The sequence below is a fragment of the Protopterus annectens genome, chromosome 4.part0 (assembly GCF_019279795.1).
Source record: "Protopterus annectens isolate FY-2018-M chromosome 4.part0, PAN1.0, whole genome shotgun sequence".
Classification (NCBI taxonomy): Eukaryota; Metazoa; Chordata; order Ceratodontiformes; family Protopteridae; genus Protopterus; species Protopterus annectens.
Genome location: NC_056733.1, coordinates 467,057,050 through 467,069,947, shown reverse-complemented (window position 1 = coordinate 467,069,947; position 12,898 = coordinate 467,057,050). Strand labels below are relative to the sequence as shown.

General features: G+C 42.2%; 1 protein-coding gene across 1 annotated transcript in view; it reads left to right on the top strand.

Annotated features, from left to right (window-relative positions):
- TRAFD1 (TRAF-type zinc finger domain containing 1) overlaps positions 1-12,898 on the top strand; it is a 1,071,672-nt gene that overhangs the window by 268,108 nt on the left and 790,666 nt on the right. The window contains exon 3 of the mRNA XM_044069751.1: positions 1,234-1,369. Coding sequence (XP_043925686.1) covers positions 1,234-1,369 — 136 coding nt within the window. The remainder of the gene's footprint in view (positions 1-1,233; positions 1,370-12,898) is intronic.

Sequence of the window (12,898 nt, the reverse complement as noted above, 5' to 3'; positions counted from 1 at the left end):
CTCATACCTTTATTTTTCAGTATAAATTGGATTTGATTTCTAGTAGGAGAGCATCCTTTGGTTCCACGGTGCTCCAGAATATCCTGCCATGAAGGCAACCCAGGTATTTTAGTAGGTGGGACTCTGTCCCACAGGTTGAAGATCAAATGAAGTAAACTACTTCAGATAAAGAAGTTATGTACTCACCATAACGTTCCATCTGAGTAGTTCTACTTCATTTGTCTTCAACCGTCCCTTCCTCCTTCCCCCTGGTCTTACCATATGGACAGCATTATAGCTGGTTTTAGGTGTGTAAGGTGTGTTTTGGGATCGGGTTGTTCAGTGTAAGGTGTAGCAAACTCAATTTGGGGGATGGAAGCTAGTGGTGGTGTATTATGGGTAAGGGGAGGAGCTTGGAGCTCAGAGCAGATGCTAGTGAAGTTGCCGGCTTGGATCCGATACGGATCCGGTACCCATAGGTTGAAGGCAAATGAAGTAGAACTACTCAGATGGAACATTATGGTGAGTACATAACTTCGTTTTATACAAGTATTACAATAAATTAAGTTGACCATGTTGACAGATATGATACTAAAATGTTGATGATTTTTTAGATACCTTTTGAGGAAGTAAAAATGGCATACAAGGTCAGGAGATGATCTGTGGTTGGCTTATTTATTTTGTTATGGATGAGAATAAGAAAAGGTAATTGGAAGAATGTGTGTGTGATTAACAGTTTGGAGTTAAAAATATCCTTTGCTTATCGTAGAAGTTCTGAAACACCACATATCTAGGTCATTTTGACAAAGGCCACCCCAATGAAGACAGCATCCATGTATTTGAAAAAAATCATTTAAACTAAAAATCCCTCATCTGAAACAAAGATTCATAAGAAGCATGTATTTCTTGTAGAAGGCAAAGCTCTCTATGCCAGTACATAGTACACAAATTTTTATCATAACTATGGTTGGAAACCTAAACCTAACCTAAGCAAAATCCCAATTGTGACCCTACAAATAATGCATCAGCGACTACCGACCCAACTGACATTTCAGTCGCTGTAGCATTCTTACAGAATGAGTTCTTACCAAAACAACTTATTTTCTGTTAAATTGTCACTGACCTGATAGCCAACTCCTAAAAAGCATAGTTCAAAACCTAACACACTATGATTTATGCAAAAAAGTTACTATGCTAATTTTTTTTCTATCATTTGTTTCAGTATGACATATCCATTGTTCACTTCTTTCACAGCAAAAAGGAGATCCCTACAGCAAACTTTACTATCCATGAGATCCATTGTTGGAGGAACATTGCTCTGTGCCAAATATGTAGTGAGCCATTTCCTAAATCTGAAATGAAAGAACATTTGGAAACTGAGCACACTCAGGTACTTACATATATGTTAGTAATTTAATATTTTATGTGATACGCATTTTGTTTTCAGTAGTCCTAAGCAGACTGCTTAGGCCATTAGTGCAGTGTTGATCTGTAGTTGTTTTCTTCTGGCAGCTGTTTTTCCCTGGTAAACTGTTTCTTTTCCAAACTGTAATTTGTGCATGAATTTATTCTTTACTAAAGGTAAGAATTAGAGGTTTTTGTATCACCTTTCATTTTTCACAGGACTTTTCATATTTAAACTTTTAGTTATTGTCACTTGATATGCCGCTGTTCTGTTTTATGCATTTTGCCATGTTTGACTTAATGTGATGAGTTAAATTGAACATTTAAAGATTTTTCTCCTTATACCATCTCAAGTTCACATTAAATAATAAATGTCGGTTTGCAGATAGTCATATTGCAATCAAAGTTTATTCCAATTAATAGAATTTGATGAAAAAGTGATTTTGAATTTGTGGTGGAAAACAATGAAATGCAGTGAGAAAAATCCAGTAATTCAACATTGAGTTGTCATGAGTTATACCATTTTATGTATTTAAGTTTACTAGGGTAATATACTGATGAACACTGACCATTTTAGACACAGCCAGGTTACTCAAATTTGTACATAAAATAAATTGTTCACCAAGGCACCAAAATTCACTTCCAAAAGTATGCATAGGTACCACCAAGGATCAAAAGCCTGCTATTGTAGTTTGAAAACACAGCTTTAATAAAAAACAAAAAACACAAACACTACTGGCATTAACGTCTCCTGTCTAATACGTTTTCGTTTAAAATTTACTTCATCAGATGAGGACTGACTTATGAAGCATTCCCTTTATACTGCCTCTACTCAATGAATTAATTGATTAACCAACGAAGTTAAAGGAATGAATTATTAATTAATACAGGGTATTGTGAATATAAAGTGACTGTGTGCATATACGATGTCCTTCAAGGATGCATCTGCAGTCATCACATATGGGTTGTCCTGCCTCAGGCAGCCCTTCGGTCGTCTGGATTCCAAAGTCTGGGTCCGGCGTCGGCTGATGTCGCCCTTTCCCTGACGTCAGAGCGCCTGGGGTACAAAAGCGTCAGCCGACGCCATCTTCCCCAGTCTTTCTTGCCGCGTGGTACCAGAAGCAGAAGCAGTTCGCAAGTGCCGGTCGGCCAGCTCCTGTAATTCAGCTAAACCGAAGACTTCAAAAGCTAAGTACCCCGTTGGGGACTCTTTCTTGCCTCAGCCTATGTCAGATAAAATTAATAATTGTTTAACTTGTGGGAAACAAATACCTCATAAGGATTTCCACTCTTACTGCCTAGATGCAACAGTTATGAACATGGCACATATCCTGGAATATTTGGCAGAAATGCTCCACAATGGCCTGTCTTACTCTTAAAATTCATGCTTCAGCAATTTCAGCAGAGTACAATACTGATCCACCTGTCTTCTCTCATCCTCTCCTAAGACAGTTTCTACGAGGAATTAAAAACATTAATCCCCCAAGGAATCCACCAGTACCTACTTGGGACCTTAACTTCGTGTTGGAAAAACTAACACTGCCTCCCTTTGAACCAGCAGCATCTGCAGAACTACAGTTCCTGTCTTGGAAGACTGCTTTCCTTCTGGCCATAACCTCAGCAAGAAGAGTATCTGAGTTACAGGCCCTCATGGCAGTACAGCCATTCCTTATCTTTCATCAAGACAGAGTCTCTTTGAGAACCAATCCTTCATTTATGCCAAAGGTGGTATCCAGGGTCTCCTTAAACCAAGCTATTCACCTGCCTATCTTCTTTCCAAATCCACAAAACAAAGGGGAAAAGCTTCTGCACACTCTGGACATACACAGACAGTTGCACTACTACTTGGACAGAACTAAAAGTAACAGAAAAACTGACCAGCTGTTTGTATCATATGCTGCTAGTGCACAAGGAAAAGCAATTTCAAAACAGACCATTTCTAAATGGATAGGAAACTGCATTCGCTTTTGTTACTCCTTTCATGGAAAAACTGTGCCAGCTAACATTAGACCTCATTCCACCAGAGCCACAGCCACCTCCACAGCCTTCTTAAGAGGGGTGGCTACCAAGGACATTTTAGAAGCTGCTACATGGAGCTCCGTGCATACATTTTCCAAGCATTACAATTTACCTCTATATTCCAGATCCAGAGCAGGCTTTGCTACAGCAGTCCTGCAGGGCATTTTAGCTACACCATCCTTTACATAGATCCTCCACCACCAGATTGGCTATGGTATTCTACCCATATGTGATGACTGCAGATGCATCCTTGAAGGACATAGTACAGTTTTGTACCTACCATAAATGTAGATGTCCGATAGGTATGCATCTGCAGTCAGGTTTACCCTCCCTCCTTCCCCTCTGTGGTATTTCTTGGGTACTTATCCCTCTCATAGCTTGCTGGGGTTATCTATTATGGTGTATTTGTTTTACATATACTTTTATATATATATATATATATATATATATATATATATATATATATATATATTTCTGTTCATGTTTGGAATTTATTGCATTCCTCCAAATTTAGCTTTCCTTAGAGGGCACCTGGCATCTGGGGCAAGAAAAACTGAGGAAGATGGTATCGGCTGACGCTTTTGTACCCCAGGCGCCCTGACATCGGGGAAAGGGCGACATCAGCCGACGCCAGACCCAGACTTTGGAATCCGGCCGACCGAAGGGCTGCCTGAGGCAGGACAACCCATATGTGATGACTGCAGATGCATACCTATCGGACATCTACATTTATGGTAGGTACAAAACTGTACTTTTTGTGAATATAAAGTGACTGTGTGCATATACAACGTTTTCAAAGTGAAAACTGAAAATAAAACCATTTTGCTTATTGAAAACCATACTGTCCAAGTGCCTCTACCTAAAAATTAATATCTATGTTAAAACATTAATAAATTAAAGTAAAAATCCTATGTTTTAAGACTTTTAAAACCTTTAAAAGATTACATACAAGTATAAAAATAGACAAAACTTCCTCTAGTGTCCATTCTAATAATTGCACTCTGAACTCATAAGTACAACTGAACATATGCTTTGTGATTTGACATTGACATCAATGTACAAATAAATATACTCATGTTTAAAAACCATTTCAATCCTAAAATTCTATTTAAAAAATATATAAATACATATTACAAATGATGAATAGATATGTAAAGTGGACTTGCATGTCAGCAACTTTTGCCCCTTAGGTCGCTGAACTGTCTTGCTTACCTTACAAGATTCCAAAGATTTGACAAAGGAGATCTCAAAGTCCCAAACAGGGTATTGCTTGCAGATGTTTAGAAGACAGTGAACTCCCAGCTTTCCAGCCTGCAATCCTCTCCAAACTTGGCCATGCAGAAGCTATCAAACGCAGCTGACCTCACAGCCAGAGCAGCAGACACCAGTATCACTGTGCATGCCTGTGTGCGTCTGTGATTTCACGGAGGGCTTTAAGTTGTCCTTCATTAATATCCCCTGCGATGGGTCCACCTTATTTGGACTTAAAAGCAAGGGTACACTTCCCATCCTGTTGACTCCTGATAAGACTCTCTGCAGTGGGAGTATGCTTCTCAACACCTCAAAGAACTGTTTCTAGAAACCAGAGATAGAGGAAGAAGATATGGTTCCAGAAATCGGAGTTCTTTCCATGACTCCCACAGTGAAAGACATTCCTGTGGCAGAAGTGCTGTCAATTTTAATGGACAATGCCCAAGAGGCAGAGACGGACTGCAGAATTGAGGCTATCGAGATATCTTTTCAGAGAAAGTCTTTCATCATTCCTGAACTTCTGACCAGCTGCTGCGCTCTGGAGGCATCCCTCCTTACACCCTCAAGCCTGGTAAAAGACAACATCAGATTCATGGGTGCTAAGGATGATATCCAGAGGATGTCCTATTCTAATGTTGCAGTACTCCTAACATGGGAGATCCTTTGCCCCAAGTGAGCTGACGTCCAGACAGCCTACAACAGCTTTTAGCTACTGCAAGTATATGGGACATCACACATATAGCTTGTCTAATGTCAACCATAAAGGGGATGTCTTTTTTTGTCTAGGCCTAAATTATGATCACCATTCCTGTGCAGTTTGTCAGGTATTTGTCCCAAAGACCTTGCAAAGCCGTCTTTTGGCTTTGAGTCTTTATTTAGAGAGCAAACATTTGAAAATACTATCTAAGGAAGTTATGGAGGGTTCTGTGGGTCCTTCAGCCAAGCCAACTTTGAAGAGGAAGGTCAATGAGCTGAGGCCTGAATCCTCTTTTACTGTGCCTCTTTCTGCTGATGTATCTGTATCAGTTGAGGTTAGTGAAGACCTGGAGGTACATTCAGAGGTTGGGTCTGGTTCTTCTGTGGGTACCACCTTAGAGGCCGTTAAAGAATCTGACCTAGGCATGTTGTCAGAGGCCGTGCAGATGTCTGTATCTGACTGATAAGGGGAACCACTGCTTGTGGTGTTAGAAAAGTTCAGAGATGTACCTCAGATTCTTGCTGGGAAGAGGTCTCGGTGTTGGTCGTTGAAGGCAGACCTATGCAGGTCCTTCCATTTGCCATTAAGCAGAGGTGCATATTATTAAACAAAAAAAAAAAAAATAAGCATCTTCTGGCCCAGCCCGCAAGTCATCTCAGTCAGATTGAGATAATTTTCATAGGGAATAGAGTAAAAATTTAATGGCTCTTAAGCCTTCTTCTTCTGTTTCTGCTTCCTCCTTGACTTCTCCTGTTAGGCGGGTTAGAAAACAGGAGTCTTCAGAGGAGGAGTCTTCAGAGGAGGAGTCTTCAGAGGAGGAGTCTTCAGAGGAGGAGTCTTCAGAGGAGGAGTCTTCAGAGGATGAGGTTTCCCTGGCATATTCAACTCAAATTACATCTTTAAAATATGCTTCCCCTGAGGAAGAATCCAGTGGTGCAGATTCTGCAGTGAAAGAAATATCTTTTGGGGAAACTATTCACAAGATGAGAGAATTCTTTAAATGGGACTGCTGTCAGGTCTCTGAGGTGCAAAAAATGTGTAACCTTTTACAAATGTAATCTCCTTCTCCGTCTGCTGTGCTGCTTGCATTGCCAACATTTTTGGATCCTTTCTCTTTTGCTCCTAAGACCTCTGATTCACAGGCTCTTGCACCTAAAAGACCTGACCGATTTTATAAGGTAAAATGAGAAAGACTCCGAGGCACCAGTATAGAAACTGTAACAATTTAATATTAAGCGCTTTTCGTTTGGATCAAAGTACAAACTTCTTCAGATAAAAACAGGAGCAAGTTGCACCTTTTTTTTTTTTAAACATTTGACTGCATCATGTGACATAAAACCTAAGTCAAAATTAAAAAGTACTGAATAATTAATTAATTAATTGCAAAGTGGTACCCACCCAGCAAATCCCGATGTTCTTCTTGTTTCACTGTTGCAGTCATCACATTTGGGTTATGTGCTTGCAGTAGCCCTCAGTCGGCCTAATTATCAAAGTCTTGGGACCTGTCATCTTCTGTGACGTCAGGTAGTCAGGGGTATAAAGCATGCAGCTGACACCATTACATCAGTCTTTCTTGCTGTGCAGTGCCCGAAGCAGAAGCAGTTTGCAAGTGCCGGTCGGCCTACTCCTGAAATTTTCGTTTTCGAGTTTCAGAACCGAAGTCTTCAACTAAAGCTAAGTACCCCATTGGGGAAACATTTTCTTGCTCTAAACCGATGTCAGTTGTTGTTGTGTCTTTCGGCTTTTGTCGGTTAGGGGCCGCCACAGCGGAACTCCGGTCCGCTAATGATTGGCAGTAGATTTTTACATGCTGAGTTGCCGGCCCTGACGCACAACCTTCAGCGAAGGTATGCCCATTCACACGTCTCCACACAGAAGATACTCTAGCTGAGAATCGAACAGGACTTCTTACTGTGAGGTGACAATGCTACCGCAGCACCACCACCTAAACCGATGTCAGTAAAAGTCAATAATTGTATTTCTTGTGGAAAGCAAATACCTCACAAAGATTTTCATTCGTGCTGTATTCCTTCCCTAGGCCCTGTCCATGACATACCTTGCTGACTGTTTTGTGCCTTATTTAAGCAAAGAACTATTCATCTTCGGTATGTTTACGCTTCTAAATATTTTGGTACTCTGTTCAATTATCCAGATATTTGGTAAGCCATCCGACTACAGACATTCTGAAAAAACGCAAAGATAGAGACAGAGACAGGCTGCCTAGGTCCAAAGCTGCCGATGACACTTCTCCTAAGCCAGTCGCCAGTTCGCCAGTTCTCAGTGAGGTGCTTTCGCAGCCCCTGATACCCGCTACTTCAGATTCGCAGGCCTCTACTGAGATCTGCTGAGACCCATTCGGAGTCCAGTATGCCCTTCAACTGTGGAACCTGCAGGTGTCTCTACCTTGGATGGGTCCGGAGCCGCTGTGCAGGCACCGGCTTCTGAGGGTGTATTCAGGCCTACTGACTTGCATATTAAACCAATGCCATCTTCTTCTTCAAGGCCTAAAACTCGAACCATGCCTAGAAAACCAACACTCAGACCGCAGGAGCACTTAAGCTGGGAAAGCCAAGATTACTCTGATTCTAAAAAGAAACTTAGGGATTTCTTACTCCTGCCCCAACACAGGCCTTTAGCTATCCCTCCTGTACTAGACATTGTTGATGATGCTTTTTCGGAATCTAGCTTGGTCCCTGACTCTTTACCTCCTGCTCCCAGAAAACCTGATAGATATTACAGTATTACAGGGTTCCTGACTCTCACAAGTTCCTTTTTAAAAATCCTACTGCGGATCCTGAGACCATTTCACGGGGACCCAAGGGCATTAAGGCTACTACTGCCAAAAATCCTACCCCCTCTGATAGAGACTCCAGGGCGCTGGATAGATGGGGTAAGAAGGTTTACACTTCTGCAACTTTGGCCATTAAGGCCTTAAACTGCCAGTTTCATATGTTAAAGTATCAGCAGCATATTATTGGATTGCTTATGATGTTGATTCCTGACTGTGCTGAAAATAAGGATTTACAGGATTTAATGCATTCTGCTGAACAGGTTGGAAAGCATACTTTGCAATGTGGTTTTGATTCACTTGAGGCATCTTGCAGGGCTGCTGTCACTGGGTCTGTACTTAGAAGGCATGCTTGGCTTAAGGAGCAATCTTTGCCATATCATGTTAAAGCTAAATTGCTGGATGCTCCCTTAAATCAGGACCACCTGTTTGTCAACAAAGCAGAAGAAGTTCTTAAAAAGATGGAGGAAAAGGCTAAATCTATGCAAACTGTTACAAAATTTCCTACAAGTACAGCCTTCAAGATTTAGTAGGCATTGGCCCTCTAAGAATTCGTCTTTTCCTGTCTCTTCCAGGCCTTCCCAGTCCAAACCCAGAACCAGCAGAACACCCAGGCTTCAGTCCCAGGGTATGCACAGGACTAAGCAGTGGGGGGCTCCTACTTCCAAATCGGGGAGTAGTAAGACTCCCCCCTATGGTAAGCTGTCTCAATGACTTAACTTTAAAACTTCCAAGCACTTCTCAAATGATTGCTCCTTTAGGGGAAAAGATTGCTCTGCAGGCAAAAAACTGTGAACTCGTTACCCAGGACAAATGGGTTTTAAATATGTTTCCCAAGGATACAGATTTCACTTCCACACGTTACCAACCCCAAACGGTTGGCCAGATCTATCCCCAAATCATTGGGCAGAGGCTCAAAAGCAAGTACTCTCTCTCTTAAGCATAAAGGCTATTCAGACTGTACCAGAAGAGGAAAAGGGGCAAGGTTTCTACTCGAGACTTTTCATGGTACCCAGAAAAGACAACTCATGGCGTCCTATCCTTGACCTTTCTATCTTAAACACCTTTTTGGTGATTCCAAAATTCAAGATGCTAACTCTTCACCATTTACTTCCTATGCTAGGCAAAGATGCCTGTTTGGCAACACTGGATTTAAGGGAAGCATACCTGCACATCCCAATCAGGGAATCTTGCAGACGATACCTGCGCTTCAAAGCAGGCTACATGCACTATCAGTTCTCTGCACTGCCCTTTGGCTTATCTATGGTTATAGATTGTGTAACGCATGATAGTAGGGGCGGACCCGAGGCTCTGAAGTTGGAAGAACTGGAGTTATTCTGGCAAATTAATTTAAATGCATATAAGTACCCTAGTTTGAATGACACCTGTTCAATCAAGTGCTTGAAGCTTAAGAGCTTAGTCAGGTAGAGTAAAATGTTTTGCAGCTACGTTTCAGTTTGAATTTTAGGACTATAATGACAAAGTTGTAAAGTTATTAGTGTGATTGCCCTTATTTATTATTTCACATATGTTTGTTACCAATGAGTATTTCTATATCTATATATATATATATATATATATATATATATATATATATATATATATATATATATATATATATATCTCTATGGTTCCATGGTTGCTTTATATTAGTTGTATTCCTTCAACGTATATTATTTAGATGTCCTTCATGGATGCATCTGCAGTCATAACAACTGGGTTGTCCTGTCGTCAGGCAGCCCTTCAGTCGGATTCCAAAGTCCGGGTCCGCTTCGCTGATGTCGCACTTCACCCGACGTCATCTCTGTTGGTCTTCGGGTATAAAGGCACCAGCCGACGCCATTTTCCTCAGTCTTTCTTGCGGCGTGGCGGCAGAAGCTGTTCGCAAGTGCCGGTCGGTCGGATCCAGAGATTACTTCTACCGAATACTACTAAGACTTCTAAAGCTAAGTACCCGTTGGGGACTCTTTCTTGCCTCAGCCGATGTCAGAAAAAGTTAATAATTGTTTAACCTGTGGGAAACAAATACCTCATAAAGATTTCCACTCTTATTGTCTGCCTTGTTTAGGCCCAGCCCACGACGTAGCAGCCTGTTCGGCCTGTGCTTCTTTCAACCGAACGCTTAGGGCGCCGGTCGGAGTTTGCTGAACAGTTTTCGGTTCTGATTTTGCGTACATTATGCCGCCGGATCCTCCGACTACCCAATCTGCCAAAAACGCAAAGATAAAGACCGACACTCGGGTCCCGGTTTCGCCGAAACCATGGTTAAGCAAACATGAGTGTCTCGGTTCGGCGAAACCGAGAAAACTGATCAAAGTACAGCTGAATCTATCTCTACAACTGAGGCCCCTGCTACCACTCTTGAATCGGCCTCAGAAATTTTTCCACTACGGTGGTTGCCACTGACTTATCAGACACCATTCCCTTGGATGTCTCTACCCCAGCACGTGGTGCTGCTAGGCCTCCAGCAGCCATGTCCATTAAGGCCTTCGCCAGGGCTAAAGCAGCCAAGACTACTAAAACAGTGCCTGTTAAACCCCTACAAGCAGGCCCTCCTCTAGTTCTCAAATGCTTACTCTGGCAGAAGATTTAATTTCATTAATTAGAGGATCTCAATCTCACCCAGACAGGGCCTCTCAGCCCCAGAGAAGAGACCTAGGGCAGAGCCCCTGAGCCAGTGTCCTCTGATGATTCTGCCGATGAATCAGACATAACTGACCAGCCAGAGGCTCCTTTCTCCAATTTTGAAGACTCTGATGCTGAAGAATCCATTCCAGCTGCTTCCCACCAGAAGAATTCTCCTTTGGGGAAACCTTACATGCCATGCGAGAGCAGTTCCAATGGCAGCAACAGGATTTTTCAGACTCCAGAAAAGACTTAGGACCTTTCTGCACCTTCCACAGCACAGGCCCTTAGCTATACCTCCTGTTCTCTCTGTGGTGGATGATGCTTTCAATGATGTCTGCTCCGCCAGATTCTTTACCTCCAGCCCCTGCCAAACCAGACAGATTTTACAGGGTACCAGACACTCATCACCACCTTTTCAAGGCCCCACTTGCAGACCCCGAAACTATATCCCAGGGTCCCAAGGCAGTAGCGACCACAGCTAAAACCCTATTCCTTCTGAAAGGGAAGCAAGGTCATTAGACAGATGGGGCAAAAGGTCTACACTTCAGCTACTCTCTCAGCTAGAGCTTTAAACTGTCAGTTTCACATGATACAATACCAAGAGTTTATGCTTGATCAGTTAACTAAAAAGCTAACCACTGATGAATCTCTTGATAAGAAATATGTATTAGAAATGGTAAATAACATACAACAGGTTAGTAACCATTCCTTAAAATGTGGCTATGATGCACTGGAGGCTTCATTTAGATCAGCCATGACTGGCACAGTGATAAGAAGGCATGCATGGCTAAAGGAGCAAGCTTTACCGGATCATGTTAAAGCTAAGTTGCTAGATGCTCCTATGGATAAGACAAGTTTGTTTGGTACACCTGCCCAGCAGGTTATGAAGAAAATGGAAGAAAAGGCAAAATCTGTTCAAACGGTTAAAGATTTCTTGCAGGTTCAACCCCCAAGGTTTAGCAGGAACTGGCCTGCCAAAAATTGGTCCTTTCCTGACTCCACAAGATCTCAAAGGGGCAGGAATACCAGAGGCAGAAACCAATCCAGAGGAGGTTCCTACAGAGGACGACAGTGGCAAGGTAACAACAGAGGCACAGACACAACCTCTGCCACTACATCAACACAGCCACAGTGACTTAACCTAAATCCGCCTACCAGGGAACAAATAGCAGCTCCTCTAGGCGGAAAGTTAACCTTATTTTCAAAGAACTGGCACTATATAACAAAAGACAAGTGGATTTTACAAACCATAGATCAAGGTTACCGGTTCCACTTCCACACTTTACCAGTCAAAAGAGGAATGCCAAATCTACCTCCAAATCAAAAAACAGAGGCTCTACAACAGATAAGGCAGTTAGCAAACATGAGAGCTGTGGAAAGAGTGCCAACAGCAGAGCAAGGAAAGGGGTTCTACTCAAGACTATTCCTAGTTCCAAGAAAGGAAAAAGTTGGAGACCAATTCTGGACCTGTCCACCTTAAATACATACATCATTGTCCCAAAATTCAAAATGCTGACCCTACAGCAACTTCTTCCCATGTTGGGCAAGGAGTGTTGGCTGGTAACTCTAGATCTCAAGGAGGCATACCTGCACGTCCCCATTCGACCAATCTGCAGAAGATACCTCAGATTTCTTGCAGGATCAGAGCACTATCAATTCTCAGCATTGCCCTTTGGCTTATCTACTGCCCAGAGTATTCACAAAATGCCTGGCATCAGTAATCGCCCATTGCAGACTACAGAATTCAAATTTACCCATACCTGGACGACTGCCTGCTACAAGGGACAACAAAAGCAAGCTGACAACAGATTTACAAAGGGTCATTTACTTGCTACAAGCACTGGGATACACAGTCAATTTACAAAAGTCAAGGCTGATACCATCCCAAACAAGGACATTCTTGGGCTGAATTGGACACAGTAAAACAAATGGCATTCCTAACTACAGAAAAACAAAAAGAACTCCCTCTTTACTTCTTGGCACTAACAAAACTGAACAAGTTAACAGCAAGAAAAGTACTGCAGGCCTTGGGCTTCATGGCATCATGCATAATCTTGGTCCCACTTGCCAGACTACATATGAGAAAACTACAGTGGTACCTAAAGAATTTATGGTCCCAACACAGACACAGC